The following is an 18,318-nucleotide window of genomic DNA, read 5'->3' on the forward strand; positions in this document are numbered from 1 at the left end:
TGCCACACATCAAAGTGCATTTTCAGTTACATGCACTGAGGCAAATAGCTCCAGCTCAAATTTGCACCACTTCTGTTTGAGTTGCTGCAAGCTCACGTGCCTGTATGTGTGGATGCTCCCAAAAGAGTCAAACCAACCCAAAGTCAGCATAGTCAGCTATCAAACCAACCCAAGTCAGCTATAAAAATAGCAATCAGATTTTGAACAAGGATTGTTAGTGATCATTATTTAATGAGACTTATTTTTAAACTTCTCACACAGTCCAAATGATTTGGTGAGGGAGAGGGAGAGTATTATTGTAAAAGCACCTTATTGCCAGTTTCTATAGATCAGATTCTGATAGACCAGAATCCTTACCTTACTTTGAAAAATTCTGTTGTTATCTAGGAAAAGTAAATACTATCATATGTTGATGATTCTTTTTTGCTGTGGATGTGGGGGAGAGTGGGGAGCATGTGCGTGTGAATGGTTTTAGACTGAAATATTTTCCAAGCTACTTCCTTTAAACTTTTCTTGTGGGGGAAGGGGAGAAAGAGAGAATTTGAGAAGGTCCTGTGTTCCAAACTGCATGTTGGAACATTGTGAATTTGAGAGATTTATATTTTGACAAGTATAGTTTTTTAATTCTTTACTATAGGAAACAATTTTTTGTGTTGGTGTGGGGGGGGACTAGGTAACCTAATAGATATTATTCATCTTTGAGCTCTAGGATTTTGTGATATAGTACAGGGTACTGTGATGCTTTTAACTCTTGAAAAAGAATTACTCACAATTTTTAAAACAATCAAATACCATGCTTTTAAAGCCTTAACCCAAAACTGTTATTTTCTGTCTGTATTAATATTTCTAATAATGACTGGCTATTTGGCAGATTTAGTTTCCAGGTCCATGGAGCTCTCAGAGGTTTTTCCTAACCAAATTGTAGTCTTTGCAGACATTAGAGTTGGACTACACTAATAAATATTTACAGCTTTGACTTAAAAGGGTTGTGTAAGGGAAATGTCAAGGGGGGTATGTGTGTGCGTGTGTGTGTGTGTGTGCGTGCGTGCATGTATATGTGTGTGAGAGAGAGAGGGAGAGAGTTATGGCCCTTACTTAGCTCCTTCTTTGTCTTTACCTCCAAATAAAATTGCAGATTGGCCTCCCAACTCTTACCTTTTCATGAGTTTCTTCTATGCTTTTATCTCTTAAATTATATTTATTTGGGCAGTCATGTAATGTCAGCAACAGGAACAATCTGACAGATTCAGCTTTTCTTTTTAATTGGAAGAAAGGAAAAGGATAATCTATTATTTTTAAAGCCTCTGCCTAGATTGCTTTTTGATTCCCCTGATGGATTCTGTATAAACTGAACTTTATACCTACACATACCATAAGGGGGCTGTAAGTACTTTACTATTTAACTTTGGGTTCTTGTCAAGGAAACCAGTGAGCAACAACTGTGCCCTATTATGTGAACATTAGTTTCTGTGACTGCTAATAATCTCTTCAAAGTTTTTTTTTTCCCCTATTGGTGGATAACAGTAATCAATGTTAAAACTGGAAATGTATGCATAATTTATTCTGGAATTTATTTTACTGTCTTTAAAGCACTAATTGCACTCTTTCTAATCTCACACTTATCATGGAACCTAGGCAACCCAATGATGATATTAGTATTGGTTGAACATGTCAAGTTAGTCAGTGTTAATTGCAAAAAGCCATAAAGAATAACCGTTTGCCTTGAACTGAACTAGATAGCTTATCTAGACTGCTGCTGAAAACGATGATGACTTTTGCAACTTAATTTCACTTAAAATTTCTACTGAATCATCTTCTTTTATCTAATTATACTGCTGCATTGTCTACACACACATATATAATGTTGTAATGTAGTATGTTATGGCTAGTATCTTAAAAGTGAAGCCATCAATTAAGGAGAAAATGTTGACCTCTCAAGCTGTTGCACAATTACTAGATATTTGGGGGGAAAAAGAACACAGAGATGACCAATAATTTCATTCTTCCATTCATCCTTCTACCACAAAAAATATTGTGCATTTCACCCCTCCACCCCCCCTCACTCTCACCCAACCCCCAAGAAATTATCAAAAACCCCAGGCTCCTCTTTTTTCTCATCCTCTCCTGCTTTGGTGCCTCACAATTCTTGGCACATCTCTAGAATGAAATTAGTAAGAGGAGAGACATGAATGAGATTTTGCAAATCTATTTTAAGAATGGGATGAAGGGGGTCAAGCTCACTTACAAGAGCTCCTTGGCCCCTCCTGTGCATAGTTCACTGTATTTCACCACCGTTGTGCTGACTGCCTCCAAGGTTAGTTGAACTATATATATGCTTGTCTAAGGCTAAAATGAAAATTAAGGAAGATATGGAGAGCATGTGTTTACCATATGCATGTGCTTGCTCCTCTGTCCACCTGGCAATGAGTTTAATTTTCTTTTAATATTGCCCCCATTTTGGATATACATACTATAGAGTCAGTAACACTGCAGAAGTCTTTGGTTTGGAAAGATAGGCCAGCTTCCTACAAAATGTGCACCTCTGGATGAATATCCAGTGCAGATGTGTTAATAGCTGATTGTAAACTATAAAGAAGGCAAAACAAAGTGAGTTACCACAGGAATTGTCCATGTGTAGATTATTTGAAATGTGATATTTTGAAGCAATAGAAAAATGTCTGCATTATTAGTTACATACTGGCCAGAGGTATACTGCAAACAGACTTATTAGTTTATGGCACTCCCTGTAGGTGCAAAGAGTGGTGACCTTAAGGCCCAGCTAATTATCTGATTTTTAAATGACCTGCCCTGAAGTTGCACAAACTATAGCATGTGAGGAGACTTGCTCTTTACTTTTTCCTACAATACAGTCAAACCCCAGTTTCTGAATGAGATGGAACTGAAAGAAGGGTCAGGGTTTTAGACATTGATTAGTGTCTTGTTTTGCATAAATACAGAGCACCCTAGAGCTCTCAGGGACTATGAATTAGGATTCAGGGAAGTCAAAGAGGGTTTTCACATTGATTCCATTGAGAACAGGTTTTCCCTCTTGTTTTGAAATAGTTTGGGAGCCTCACTTCGGGCAGCTTCTTTTGAAAATCCATGGTGTTTGAAACTTATGCATAAAACATAAACTTGGTAGTTAGCATAGTAATGTTTTATTCATGTTTCCTTTATGACATGGGTGCCTTGGCATTTTCCTCTTGGACGAGGCTTTAGTAAAATCATCTTAGTAAAGTTGATTGGAGTTAACAGTACAGTGATGACCCAGGTTGTATAGCCCATTGCTTTCATAGGATAAGATATGGGTTTTTATATCTGTAATAGGTAGTTATGTGATATTAAGGTGGTAGTACCTTGCCTGAACAATGCTGCTAAAAACTTGGTAGTGTAAGAGTGATGTTGCAGCTGTGATGGTCCAGAAATTGTCATCAGGGACCTAACGAAGAATGCCCTGCATTCAAAAGCTTGTCTAACTTTATCCAAACTCCATAGCTGGTCCAATAAAAGACATCACCCTAAGAAATCCTTGCCTCTCACTTAAAATTTGCTAATGTTTATCTTTTATTCAATATTTATTACTTGTCTGACACACAAATATCCTAATTTTAAATGTTGGAAAACCCTTTATCATGTTTGCATTTAAATGAAGAAAAACCCAGCAGCTAAGGAAGTGTGTAGAAGATGAGGACCTTACACAATTTGTGACGTGTATGCTGTTTTATGAAAATGATACTTTCTTGCATATTATGTTCAGTAAATCTTAAGTAAATCAGATGAAGGACTGGATCTACTTCTGTAATTTTTAGGTGACTGTAAAAACACAAAAGAAAATCCTTTTTAAATATTAATTAGATATATTGAGAGAAGTATAATGTAGCTAACAAGTTCTCGTTTGACTTACATGGTGTATAGTAAGTCTTATACATGACTTTCAATTCTTATCTGCCAGCCTGCTAGCTGAGTCAAAGCAGTAAATTTTAGGCAATGCTAGCAGCTAACCACTTTCTGTTAATGGTTAGGTCATGTAACAACATCTAAAAACTCAAAGCTTGCTATGTGCGAATAGTTCTTTAATGTCTTGCAAGTCTGTCTTATTTCTAATTTTGATTGACACCATAATTTTCTGGTAGAGGTCTTAGCTATTAAATAAAAATATTTACATTTTTATATTATGATGTGCAATGCCATCTTGATACCATGTGTATTGTGTTTAATGTCAAAGTGGCAGAACTTAGTGCATTATAATTTGCACTTTGGCATCAACAAGAAAAAATGTTTGTGGGTGTAGCACACCAGCAAATGACTTGTTTCCCAACATTGGTCCATACAGTAACTGCCTAGGAAGCCTGCAGAATCCATTTTAATAATGAATAATAATAATAAATGAAAAAGTCAATGTGAATGTCTTTGTCCTGGTTATTTGAATATCTAACCACTACAAGCAGTGCATATAATTTTCTAAAGATCACATTCCTTAGTGGATTTATTTGGAAGTTGATCATTTTCTGTGTAGTACTGTAGCTATTTCCATCTGTTTTTCCTTCCTTTCCAAACTTTATTGACTTGGGTTTTTTGTGGCCATCTCATACCATTTTCTCTTCCGCCTTCTCTCTTTCCTATCCTTTGCATGCCTCTTTCCTGTGTTGATGTCAGAGAGGAGGAAGAGTATGAAGAAGAGGAAGAGGAACAGCCAGTCACAGAACCTAATACTGAGGATGAGGGTGAGGAAGATGCCAATAGGCAGGTTGAAGACAGGTACCAGGGTTCAGTGTCGGTCCCCCCACACCTTAACTCCCAATCTCACCTCAAAAAGCTCTAGCATTGATTCACCTCACTGATTTATATATAGTACCTCTCCATCCTTTAACATGTGTTCCTATCTCAGGTGGAACCTTTTGAATCTACAGTGTCACTGTTGTTATTTAAATGAAGCTAATTATAAAAACAACACATTCGTTACCCCTCGTTCACCTCAAGTCAAAACTATATTAAAAATCACAACTGACCAATGAAAAGATTCAGTAAAGAGCTTAACAAGGTACTAAACTTTGAGCATGTGCTTAAGTTTATCCCTTCCCGCTAAGCAACAGTGACTACTTTGCTTAGTTGGGGCATCTGTGTTTGCTGCTACTTTGTTAGTTTTTCCAGTGTCCATCATCACAGACAAAAATGTGCTTATTTCACAATTACATTTATTTATCAATATATTTATTGAAACAAATAATAATGCTATTTCTGAATGATTGCCTGCTGGTTATTTTGTAATTTTTATTTAACTTTTTTTTAAATGCTCAGGGGCAAATCTGAGAGATGTATATCATTTTATATGTGTGCACATTTGTGTCTGAATGCGTGAATATATAAACAGCCTAGCTATCATATATTTTCTCAAATGTAAAATTTTCCATGAATTTCTGCTGCATATGTGGATTTGGCCAAAGCAACCTTGTCCCAATAAATAAATTGGAAAAAAGAAAATATGCTCTCCCTTCTAGACAGCCATTTGATTTAGGTTAAAATGTTTGGCTCTGCATTTCTGCAAAATGAGATTGGATTTTTTTCCTCCTCAACCACATTCATACAGACTTCTACAGCATGGAAGAAGGAAAGGAAACAGTTTAATGTGCCAATTCCAAAGAAAATATTGTAAAGTTATTATTAATGTCTTCCAGTCTGCAAATCTAGCCAGTGGCCACCTGAAAATATAAAATTAAGTGATAATTTCCTCAAAGCCAATTCCTAAAGTTACAACTAGAAAGTGAGTTGCTAGCAAATTACCTGAATCTGTGACAACACCATGTACAGAGAAAGAGTTGAGTTTCATAAAGTTTGTGACATGTTTATCTAGCTTGTGGGTATGTCTACACATGCATTTATGCTGGCCTAAGTTTACTGTGCAATAAGCAGGAATTGGCCGGCATCTGTACATGGAGGTGTTAAAGTGCATTAACACTGTGTGTTCTCTGACTTGGGACTAAAGTTAGTCCCAAGTCAGTCCACATACACAGTATTACTGTGCAGTAAGACATCTACATGTGTGTTACTATGCAGTAACTAACTGGGCATAAATTTGATACCTGCATGATGCAGGTATCAAATTTATACTCAAGTCAGCGTAAGTGTCCATATTTACTGCACAGTACAGGTGTGCACATGTAAATGCACCCTGTAGAAGCACCCTGTATGACCTAAGCAGTGGGAAAATTGTTTCAAAATATTTTGTCAGGAAAAATGGAACTATATTGGTTTAAGGCCAGGCTTTTCAATTAAGCACAGCATGTGAAGTAGGTGAGGTTTCCCTGCTTACCTAGTGCGTTGCTGTTGTGGAAGCATTGGCCTCAAAAATACTAAAGCTTATTCTTCTAGCCCAGTCAAGTTTGGGTCTTCACTATTAATCAACAGCAGATTTAATGTGAAAGAGAGGGATGATATTAGCAAAGCCTGTTTTCCTCTCATGAAGATTCCTGCAATTTAATGATTAGCCACCACATAAAGAACTTCAGTAGTGTATGTTAGTTGCCTTGTAAGTCTACTCCTCCCGCCCACAGCCTGGGTACTTACTCTACATAGTTGGAGTACAAAGGTCTAGGGCAGCTGAAATTAACCTAGTGGTCCAGTATAGGTCATGGTTGCTATTACCATCTACGCCTTCCAAACACAAAAGCTAGCAGATTGGCATGAATGCAGATACCAGGGCTCCTCAAGAGAAGGTCCTGGCTCTTCTCTTTCAGAGTACGGTTGTGGACAGGCACTACATTTGTAGTGCTAGATACACCTGTATAAATGCACTACTAAAACCTAACATGCATATGTTCAGGGTGGCTGAAGTACTACAAAGAAGGCAGATCTACACAAAAAAGTTCTTATTTCGAGCAAAAACGTCTTTGTGGTGCTACATTTTGTAGCCCCACATGTAACACATGGAAATGTCACATGTTAGGGCTCCAAGAGGGAGGGAGGGATACCAGCTGGCTCTCTGATAGCTGGTGAAGAGCAGAGCTGCAGCTCTGTTTGCTGTGGTGGCTGACACAGCTACAGCTGTGGTGGGGACTCTGCTATCACCACTGTTGCAGCAGGGGCTGGTGCCTAAGCAGCTGATGCCTGAAGGAGCAATATGAAGAGCTGCTGCTACTGTAGGGTGGCATCAGTAGAGAGGGCAGATTCTTCTGCCACAAGCAGTAACAGCTGTCTAACACAACCCCTGCCAATGCCATCTCTAGAGGTGCAGCTGTCCTTGTCCCTGCCATCCCTGGGGATGGCAATAAAGGGCAGGGGTGTCTTTGATAGCTTCTGGGCCCAATCTGAGTCCTAGAGCAGCAGCTGTCAAATATAGACCCCACTTCCTACAGGGGATAGGGCAAGCTGTCACTAATCAGGCTTACTGGCAGGCTCCCCTGGGTGACAGTGGGGGAGGAAAAATTAGCCCCCTATTGCCTCCTGGCTGGAGAGCGCACTGCTGAATGCCTTCTTTGTAACTTTGTACTGCTCTAGGCAGAAGCCTCTGCATGCATGCCTGCTGCATAGAGCTCTGTTTTTATAGCGCTACAAAGTGCTGAGGCATTTTGTAGTGCTACAAATGAATGTGTGCCTGCAGCCTAACAATAACCTGGTATAGGTGGATAGATCAGGTCAATGCAAAGAGCTTTTCTATTCCTTTTGTTTTACTGGTATCTCTGCATAGAATAAATTATATAAATGACACCCAAATATAAAAGGAATGAACACTATGGAAGGACATAAATAAACAAACAGCTGGATGTGTTATTGCTTTTAATGCCAAAATGGGATTTGATAGACTGCTGAATTGGTTCATTTATGTCTGCATCTTTAATAAATGTGCTGATATAAGTGATGTTATATGAGACTACCAGGTTATAATGACATAAGTGGGCATTACAGGGCATACAGAATAAATACTAAATGATCTGCTCTGTGGGTGAGATGCTCCAGTATAGTATGGTTATTTTGTACTTCTCTGGTGCAAAAACCAGCTTCCCTTTCACTTGCAGATAGCACAGAAAAGAGTAGTGGAAAAGTTGGAAAAGACTAGATTACAAACTCTGAATTTCTGTAATTAAATCCCTTCCCTTCCTCAGCCAAACCCTTCCAATCTCAGTTTTTCAGATCCCCAGAAAACCCTTAGCATTATCCTTTAGGATACCAAGCCCTGTGCTTCTTGGCTTTTTTAAGTGATGGTAAAAGGCTACATTTGAGAAGCTTTTTTTTGGCTTGACTCTTTCAGACTCCCTCCCCCCTCCCTCCCACCACCACCTGTAATTATTTGATCTTTTGATGTCCTTTTTACTTGTTTGCTCTGCCTACCCTCTTTTCTTCCTTGCAACACTTTCCCCTACAGTGAGGTTCCAGATGCACAGGAGGTTGCAAGTGAAACCCTTTCACAGAGTTCCGATTCTTCGACTGTCTCGAGTTCTGTTTTCCAAGCTGAGAAGCCTCCCTCACACTCTAAAGCAAAGAGTCCATCTAGCAACTCACCTTCTCTTGCTGATTCATCTGTCTCATACTGTCATTCTATTTGTTCATCACCATCCTCACCTGCATCAGTTTCTTCAAACTACCAAAATTCATCGGCATCCATTACACCAAAGGCATCTCCAACAGTAGAAAAATTGCCTTATGTACCACACAGTCCTTTTCACCTTTTCTCCTATGACTTTGAAAAATCTCCAGCACCTGGAAAAGGAAAGGAAACAGAGGTGATGAGGGAAAACAGGTAGATTTTACACAGCTGATATTAATTTTTAGATAAATGAAAAATACCTTTCAAGAGCTTTATAGTACTGTATGCTGTGGTGCGTTGCTTCTAGAACATGCTGTATTAGTTTTAGTCATGTGAGCCCATATTTTAACTTGATTGATACTCCCTCTTTGGTCTTTGTTGCCATTATTTCACCCGGTTCCTCTTCAAGATATATAATGCATACCCCAGCAGGTAAGTGTGTGTGGGAGGAAGGGACAGGGCAGGGCGGGGAAAAGGGAAGGTGCTAGGGGGTAGATCAAGAAGGGGGGGAGTGTGCCCCTGTGCCCACTCCCAGGAGCAGGGACAGGGGGTGAGGACAGGGATGCCACTCTGTGGGCCACACACATGCCGGCCAGCCCGACAGTAGGTTTGCACACGGAGGCCGCCACCACAACTCTGCCATTGCACCCTGCGCTACCATCCCACGGCCACCTACACGGCTTTGTGGGCAAGTGGCACTGGGCACGGCAATGGCAGTGCAGCCTGCACGTGGCTGGCACCACCACACTGTACCCCGCATTGCTTGCCCGCAAAGCCCCCTCGCTGATGGACACCCCTGCCCTCACCCCCTGGCCCTGCTCCCAGCTGTGATGTGCTGCCTGGGGCCAGCAACACCCCCCCACTCCCTCAGCCCTAACCATCTTCCCCAGCCCTGCCCCACACCCTCACTTACCTCTGTGCTCCAGGGGCAAAGAGTGAGCCTGAGCCTGAGCCCACCCTTGGCTGCCTCAGAGGGTCAGGCCCCACCCTCCCGCCTCTCCCTTCCCCTCCGGGCAGGGCTGGGGTTTCTCACCCTTTTTGCAATTGGCTCTTGCAGGCTGGAGCTGTGCCAGCCTGCAAGACCTCTTTGCAAAAGCAGAGACTGCGGATTTCTCTGCTAAAAAGAGAAATCCACTTTTTCTCCCAGAAAAACAGGGAGTCTGTGGTTTTCTCTGTTTTTCTGTGGAAAATGAAAAATGCAGATCCCTGCTAATCACACATTAAAAATTGAGGTTCCTTTGGAATTGAAATGTTCCTTCTTTCTATTTTCTACTAGGCCTCCTCTACTTCTTGATAGTGATCTTCCTTTGCTGATAATGCACATATGTTTTGCATAGTAGAAAGAACCAGTAGATTAAATAAGCAGGTTCCAACATGTCTCCTGTTGCTTAATAACTGCAGTGGAGTTTTACCCTGGCCATCTTCATTTTTCAAATCCTTTTCATGGGATCTGGGGCCTAGTTTAAGGTGGGGTGTCTGGTGTCACTTCCTCATAATGAGAGGCTGGACAGAGTTTTAAGTAGACCTGAGTCTGCCAAAGTTGCATAACTGAACAAGGAGACTGATTCCTAGAAGTACAGAGGCCAATGAGACAGGGACAGAGGCATTTTACATTGGTGCACCAGGGAGGAAGGGCTAGTGGAGGGGATGGATGAACACTTTCGGGGTGCATGGAAATGATTTCCATGTGTTCAGAGGGTGCTAATCAAGTCAGTTAGCTCCATTAATTCTGCCCCCCCCACACCCGCCCCATACCAGTTCACCTAAATAGTGATCTTTCTGGTATCCACTGCTTTTTATCAATGCAACTTGTGCTCCCAGGCCCTACCCGACTTCCATCTCTTAATGATACCCCTTTAGCCTTGGCATTCTTTTTCTGAAGAGGGGCTCTGCACTGCTGGCAGTTTAAAGGGGAAGAGGAAGGATAAAATAAAAGTACTAATGAGCTGTTAAAAAACAAATAACACTGTAATGTGTTTACGTATAATGTTGTTGTGCGGGTTAGCTGTGTGAGGATTAATTAGACTGACAGGCAGTGTGAAGACTTAAACCCACAAGCCAGATACTAATTCAAATGAGGTCTCAACTGGAGTGCTGTAAGAACCTGTGGCACTGCCCGTATCTCTGCTGTCAGGAGTCAGGTTGGAAAGTGACAAGTGGCTGTGGAAGCTTCTGCTGTAGCTCTTTCTGGTTTGACTCTGACATATCTCCTGAAAACAGAGGTATGTGGGGCAGTCCACTCCATGGTGGTGGCAGCTTGGAGATAAATGCTGCTGCCATCAGGTAGCACTGCATTGCATGTTTTTAGGAAGCACATTGGAGCCAAACCAGGAAGAGCTGCAGCAGAAATGGTGTGCCCACCTGTGTACTGTAATGCAGACAAGCACACCTTGCTACTGCAAGCACTAGTCTGAAAGCAGAGGCATGCAGAACAACTCCATCTACCCTGCATGTCTGCTTCCAGAAGTTTCCATGCAGGGTCGGACCAGGAAGAGCTATGACAAGAGCACATACTGGTGCCACAGTCGCTTCCCAATCTGGCTGTGTAAGCAGTACACAGCAAAGATCCACCTGGCCCTGGCTGTGGTAACAGTGGGGTGAATATAATATTACAGTGACCTGATTGATTGATAACACATGAATTAATAACAGAATTATAAAGTGTGTAATATGTATAATATATTTCAATTAAGGGCGGTTTAATGGAGTTGCATTAAATTTTGCAAAATTTTGGAGGGGTGCCTAGAGCCTAAAAAGCTTGAGAACCACTTGGGTAGAGGATTGTCTCTAGAGATGCTTTCTTTAACCTTCTGGCTTTGATGGATAGCAGATCAGCCATTAGCCCAATCAGCAAAAAAGACAAGCAGTTCTTTTCTGCCTCTGGGAAAGGGGCAGACATAAAGAAAACACAAAATACACCAAACAAGTTTGATTGTTAATAATGGGAGAATTTTCAAGATTTGCCTGACTCTGCTTCTCTTGAACTTGGTTGTAAAACTCCTGCTGCATTCTGGGAGTAGAGTCAGGAGTCAATCCAATGCCAAGTGCTTTTGAAAATCTTGCATTTCAGCTTTGAAACTCCTGATTCTCAAAGACTCTTGCCATTAAACTTTTAGCATGGTGCATAGAATAAAATACGCACCACAAACACAGGCAGAATGGTATAATAGCAGTTCAGTAGAATTTACATCTTAAACACCTTTTAAACCCATCCTTCCTGCCACTGAAGTCTACTTAATGCTGTAAGTGGAACTTCTCATATGGCATCCAAAAGCCACACCTACTGTGACATTAAAGGCCTGGGGAGAATATATTTGACTTGAAGTATCTTGTCAACGTGTAGCATAACTGTCTGGACTATGGCAATTGAGGTAGGAAACTAAGGGTTCTTCATTGAGAATATTTTCCTTGTGTATTGGGGAATGCCTGTTAGCTTGATTGCCTCAGATTAATGTCTCTGCTATAGTGGAAAATAAAGATATGACTCACGTCTCTCAGACCCAGATCCTCAGAGGTATTTAAGCAGTAGTTCAGGGGATGGAAAAGTGGTATAGCATGCTGCCTGTGTAAATGCAGCTTTATAGGAAAGCAACCATGTTTTGCATTTATTGCAATTGGCTTGTTTGATGGTGTAATTCTATGCAGATCACATCACAGCAATCCAATTTCCAGCTGGTAAAGACATGTATAAATCATGGTATGGTTTATATCTACAGAAAACAAAACCATGCAGCAAAAATTAAGAAACTATTCTGACAAGCATAATTACCTTGAAGTCTCATAAATGAAAAATATTTGTATTTCTTATAAATACCAGGATTTTTGTGTTATTACCTTGCCTAAAGGCATAACATTAGATCAAAGGAATTTATAAAAGAAACGAAGGAGCAAAGGTGAAAAAATGACTTAGAAGAACATCCCAACATACACAACAGCCAGGTTTAGAGCTGTGAAAGGCTGAGTCCTCAGACCAAATACTGTTGCCAAGCCTGAGAACTGGGAACTGTTAAAAGATCAGCACTAGGGAGAGTGAGGAGAGGAAGGCCTGCCAGATGCTACAGACCAGTATTGACTGACTGAGGGCATGTCTGTACAGCTGTGTCAGGTTGTCCCATGGGCCGACAACATTAAAAACCCTCTGCTTACCCCAGCAGCAGTCCAGCTGCCTCCAGAAGCTTTCCCAGGTTTCAGGGCCTGAAGTCAAGCCCTACCCTTGCAGCGTGTTCAGAATTCATTTTGGATTATAGTCACAAGCACAGGGAGTTTGCCAGCATTAGACTTCCTGCTCTACTGAACTGTAATAGAGCCAAACTGGAGGAGGAGAAGTAGCCAGCAGACTTGGTCCTAGAAGGGCTTGGGTGAAGTTCCTCTACAAATCAGTCTGACCATTCATTACTTCTCTTTCCTTCTGTGTTTGGTATGCAACTGCAGTAAAGTGATGTAGATGGGAAGGCATCTATTTTTCCTGAGGTGTAAGACAAGCTAAGAGTGAGCCTAAGAGTCAGTTCAAACAGCAGCATAGACGTACCCTGGGAATTGGAGGGTTTTTATCCCCTAAAGTCTTACAGGAGGCACTCAAGCTAAATCACATCTATCTAGGGACTTGAGAGGAATACAGATGATCAGTAAGACAGTGTGCATGTAGGTTTGTGGTGCTTTAAATCTGTTTCTGTGATCACTTTTCATCTTTTGGGCTCAGTACAGACAGTCAAAAAGACTGAGACTGAATTGATTCAGTTTTCACAGGTTAGTATAAGCTGCATAGATTGAACCAATAAGCAAGTGAACAAGCATTTACTTTTGATTCTGGAGATGCAGCCACATGCCTGCAGTGGCCCAGGACAGAACCGGGAGGGGGGGCGGCTAGAGCACACCTTCCTGCTCAGCTGGAGCAGGCTGCTTGAGCCAAGGCTAGCCTACCCACCCTGTTGGGAGGGAGGGGGGAGAAGGGGTTGTAGGGAAGGTACAAAGCATCCTGGGATGCTGAAGGACTGTGAGTCAACTTGAATCTGGAGGGGATCTGGGACAGAAGTTGAATAAACTGATTTAACCTGCGTCAGTTAAGTCTGATACTACATCCATCCAGGTTTATCTTAAATTGGTTTTGGCCATTTAAAAGTGTTCTTTGTGGACTGAACTTCTGTTGTGTTACTGATTTGAAGTGGTTTCAGACCACTTATACCAGTTTATGCATCATTTCTGTCCCTAACCTTGAAGAAGCTGTCCTGTGTCATTGCTTAGGATGATTAACCATAGGCTGCTAAAGTAAAGCACATCCAGCTGCTGAGCATATTGGGCCTGTTAAATGTGATAGGCTACATGCAGGCATTATGTTTCTGCTGGAGAATCCCTGCTTTCCTGGTAGAAACTAGGAGCATACAAGCAGTCATTCAGTCTCTCCCAGAGGAAACCTACCCCGTCTCGGGGAAAGAGCTTCCAGCTTGGCACCTGGAAGATCTCCCTTGAAAGACAAACTGTCTCTGAAGAATGAACACTTGTACATTTTGGAGTGGGAGGGGAGGGGAGCAGCAAGGAATAGAATCTCCTTCATCAAGAGCACAGATGTAATTTCTTCCAGTTGGTATCCCATCACAGGGGTATCATCTTGGCCTCAAGTGCATTAAATATAAATATTAAAATAGTCTAGAACAAATTGGAAAGAAATGAAAGGGTGGTTTTTATACTTCAAATGAAAATAACATTTTAAATTAAAGCTTTCAACTATAAACTTGAATAAGTTTTCTAAAGTTATTTACATAATCATATTTATAAAATATAGTTACAATCATATTTATAAAATAATTGCTTATTAATAACACTCAGAGGTTTAACAGCAAATTAGTAGTTATACTGCCCTTATTGCACATGCTAGCAAGTCCTCATTGCATATGTTTTCAATAGCCATCTGGTAAATATTTTGTATAAACTAAAATTTTATTTTTATTGGTTTTTTAATACAAAATAATTTACTGAATTTTAACATGCTATGACAAATTTCAACCTGTAATTATTATTTTTAATAAGTAGTTTAATAAGGCTTCTGTAGTTTTGAACCCGCACCAATGTCATTTATCGCCGACAGACATAGGAACCTTTAATAACTATTAGTTAGTTATTGCAGGCTATATAACCCTAATATGCTTCAAACACAACTGAGCTTTACTATTCCATTGCTTAATACTTGGTCAACATAGAGGGTTTCCTTTCTCAAAGCCTTTTACAAGAATTAATCCTCACAACAGCCTATGAAGTGTTTTTAACTGTTATCTTCACTTCTTAGTTTGAGACGGAGAGGTATATAAATTGATTGATTTGTTTCTGGCCACAAATTGAATCCATGTCAAAGCAAAGACCAATAGCAACTTCATGTGTCTATAACAAAGGAGGACCTGTGCTATGCACACCCTCCAGGTCTCTGTCCATTTCCCAAGCAGATTCTGGTCCACAGAAACTAATAGAAAGTAAGTTCCCAGATTTTCGTTTTGTATAGAAAGTCTCCATTTAGTTCCTTCTCCTGATGTCTCCTTCTCTATTCAGGGAAATCATCCTGAAGCCGACTCACAGGCTTGAGGAATGAGTTAAAACACGCATGCTGTCATAAAGTAAACAATGTGAGGAAGATGTATTCGTGGTAAAATCCCTTCCTCCCTTATCTTTTAAATTTAACTCTAGCCTTAACTCTGATCATGGTGGTCTGTGCTGCAGATTATATTCCAAAGAATGTTTGGATCTTCATGTGAAGCAAGATTAAATTTAGCTGAAAAAGACACCTAGGTGTTCAGATAAAATGCCTGGATGAAGAGAAGGTACACCATGCTGACATTTTAAGAGGGAAGATGAGGGACAAGATAAACAAGGTCAATTTAATGTAATGAGCTGTTAAAACAAAAGTGACATTGTACTTTTCTTGCCTGGACTTTCATCATTTTGGTGGGTTGACTTTATGGAATAATCCACCTACCAGATGGGATAAAATCCTAATAAGAAAGGTGCCTTTCTCTCTAGTGAAAAGTAAAAAGGAATGCTATAACTTTTCCAAATCCAGAGCCTCTTACACATCCTTGGCATGTCATTTAATTATGACAGTGGAGCGGTTAGGAGGCACATAAAAGTAGGGTAGTTGCCTTTTCCACTCAGTAGAAAAGCCAGGAGGAAAACATTGATGCATGGGGCTCTGGGGAGGTGACCATTCCAAGAGTCCTGGAAACAATTTTTCTTTGATCAGTAAGCTCATATTGAAGTTCAACATTTTTTTTTTAATGGAGTGAATGGATGGTAGAAATTCCTAAAGCCGTACTTCCGGAGACATGCCTTTTTAACTGCGGTGATGATTTTTTACAGGCATCATAAGAAATGATGGGGAAATGATTGGGGGTGGGGAAAGAAAATACTGAGTGTTTTAATGTAAATGAATTTGGATGCTTTTCATTTATAGCATAAACATTAGCAAATCATGTGAGTCCGTGTTCTGATGACACATGGGGAATACTGGTGTTTTCCTTTATTTTGCTAGGAATGATACTTCTGATATTGATCTTTTTGGTTCCTTTTCTAATGGTTGATTATCAGATTCTGAACTAGGCAATAAATTTCTGACTAACTGAGCAGTCAGTTACATATTCCAACTTGCAGCTGTTTCTTTTAAAGTTGCATTCTAATCTCTTTTAACCTTCATACCAGTAACTCCACATGCAATATTTAAAATGCCCTTGATATGGTTTATATTAAATTCAGCTGATAGGCTACCTTTTTCAAAGTTTGGAACTAAAGACACTGTACTTAGAAACTTAAAAGTTGACAAAGTTCTGGAGTATCCTTTGTTCCCCATTTACGAGTAAAGAGGGCTCTCTGCCTCACGTCCACTTGCTGACTGATTATTTTCTGTCTCTTTTCACTTTTCTCTCCCTTCTGCCTCCCACCTCTTGTTTTGGCAACTTAAGATACAGTAGCTATGGCAGCAACTTTTATTCTTCTGCCCAACCTCACTCTGGACTAAGTGCACCTACAACACCTACTTCTCGTTCTGGGGCAGTCCTCTCACCACCACAGGAGACAAAAACTGAAAGGTTTGTAAGAAAGGTCCTCATAATTAAATTTGTATTATGAGTCTGTTCCTACACACAGAGAAAAAAAAAGGAGATAATGGGAATGATAACATGTTTTTTCTTATCTGAATTTTAAAAAGAATTTCTAGTCAGGTCTGTTCTAAGTTTTGGAAAGATAATTTACCAAGACCTGGAAATGTTTTCTTCTATCACTCACCTTAGATGGATTTCTTGCGGTGCAGTTCTTAGATGCTACATCTAGTTCCACCCTACCTTGCTTCTTCTATTTGCAACAGTTAAAATAGGATTATTTCCAAGTAATACAATTTATAGGCATTAAAAGCTAATTAAAGCTAATTTGTATTTTGCCCCATTTTAATGTCTTACACATTTCAGCTCCAATACAGACCAAGTTAAATCAAGTTGAACTTCTTCAGAGTATGTACTAGCTCAGATTTCCCACGGCATAACTTTAGACCGTCATTTTCTTGAAAAAGTGCCATTCATTTCATATTTTTCAAATTGCAAGCTAACTGTTTCCCACCATATTTGAGAGAACCACATACTAACTTACTAACTAACTCTTTTTAAAAAATGCTGTCTATGAGCAATCAAAATACCGTGATGAATTTATGGTCCACTAAGGCACTTAGAAGAAATATAGAAAGAAAGAATGTTATGGATACATGCAAGAAATTCTATTTGGCTAGAGGTTTTAGACCACCAAAAATTAACCAACTGTTACTGCTTGAAAGTAAATGACAACTCCAAAGGATATCATGCTGGGTTAAAGAGGGAGAGGTAGGAGCTTTTAATTATACTGCTGTCAAGGCTGGTTAACCTTAAATAATTTCCAATAAGGTCTGATGGGCTAAGGTTCACATGTTGCCAAATTGTCCCCTAATTTATCAAAAGCTTTCTGCAAGTTAGCAGCTAATAAGGCCTCCTTTGCCTCAAACCTTAAATTCTAATCTAGGCCATTGACTTGCTTTGTTGTAAGCAAAGCCTCTTGCTCCCTGTGTAAATTGGTTCCTGCTGCCTCTAACCAATCTACCTATACCGAAGTATTTCCTAGAGTCTTTTGCCACTAAAGTTTAATTACCAAATCATCTTTTAATGAGTTTAATTATCCTTGGCATTCTTTTCTCAGGATTTTTTAAATTACTTGCTGCATTCAGTCTTTTCCACAGTTGAGTCTTCTGTTTAGGGCAGTTCATGTCAAATTCTTCAATGTATAAATGTTTCCACCCACAAGGTATTGATTTAATATAGCTTCAAGTGAGTAATTACATTAAATATACCTGTGGTGAAAGATACCATTTTTCATTTGCTCATCTTCCTACACCAACTTGGCTGGATTCATCTTTCCCAATCTGAGTCAAATTATTGTCAAACAAAACCAGAACAAAAGACTCCAAAGCAGCTCCCTGGCTGTCTTGCACCTTAGAAAAAACAGATGCCGACATGCATTCCAGTTCTTTGGAAGCTCTTAGATTATTCATCTATAATTATTGTAAAGAAGAACAGTTGTTTCAAGGCTTTTTGTTGTTTGTAGGTGCTTGTAGAATAGAACTAATTCATTTACAAGAAATTCATTTAAAAGCTAACACTTCCTTGCATATGTAATAGACATCAACATTAAGACAGTGAGGAACTTCTATGTTAAAATCTGAAAGCTAGGGCATCTTTACATGTGCTCTGGGGGGGGAGAGGGTGCTTTACATATGGGAGGGGCACTTTAATTAGAGCGGT

General features: G+C 40.0%; 1 protein-coding gene across 15 annotated transcripts in view; it reads left to right on the forward strand.

Annotated features, from left to right (window-relative positions):
* Positions 1-18,318, forward strand: part of FHOD3 (formin homology 2 domain containing 3) — a 681,582-nt gene that overhangs the window by 509,291 nt on the left and 153,973 nt on the right. For 9 of the 15 annotated variants that reach the window (XM_025210988.1, XM_025210991.1, XM_025210999.1 and 6 more), the window contains 3 exons: positions 4,657-4,758; positions 8,360-8,734; positions 16,462-16,587. The exons of 1 other annotated variant lie outside the window; for it this stretch is intronic. In XM_025210988.1, coding sequence (XP_025066773.1) covers positions 4,657-4,758; positions 8,360-8,734; positions 16,462-16,587 — 603 coding nt within the window. The remainder of the gene's footprint in view (positions 1-4,656; positions 4,759-8,359; positions 8,735-16,461; positions 16,588-18,318) is intronic. 5 more of the 15 variants (XM_025211000.1, XM_006029524.3, XM_006029525.3 and 2 more) reach the window with 3 other exon arrangements.

This window comes from Alligator sinensis, unplaced genomic scaffold (assembly GCF_000455745.1).
Source record: "Alligator sinensis unplaced genomic scaffold, ASM45574v1 scaffold285_2, whole genome shotgun sequence".
Classification (NCBI taxonomy): domain Eukaryota; kingdom Metazoa; phylum Chordata; order Crocodylia; family Alligatoridae; genus Alligator; species Alligator sinensis.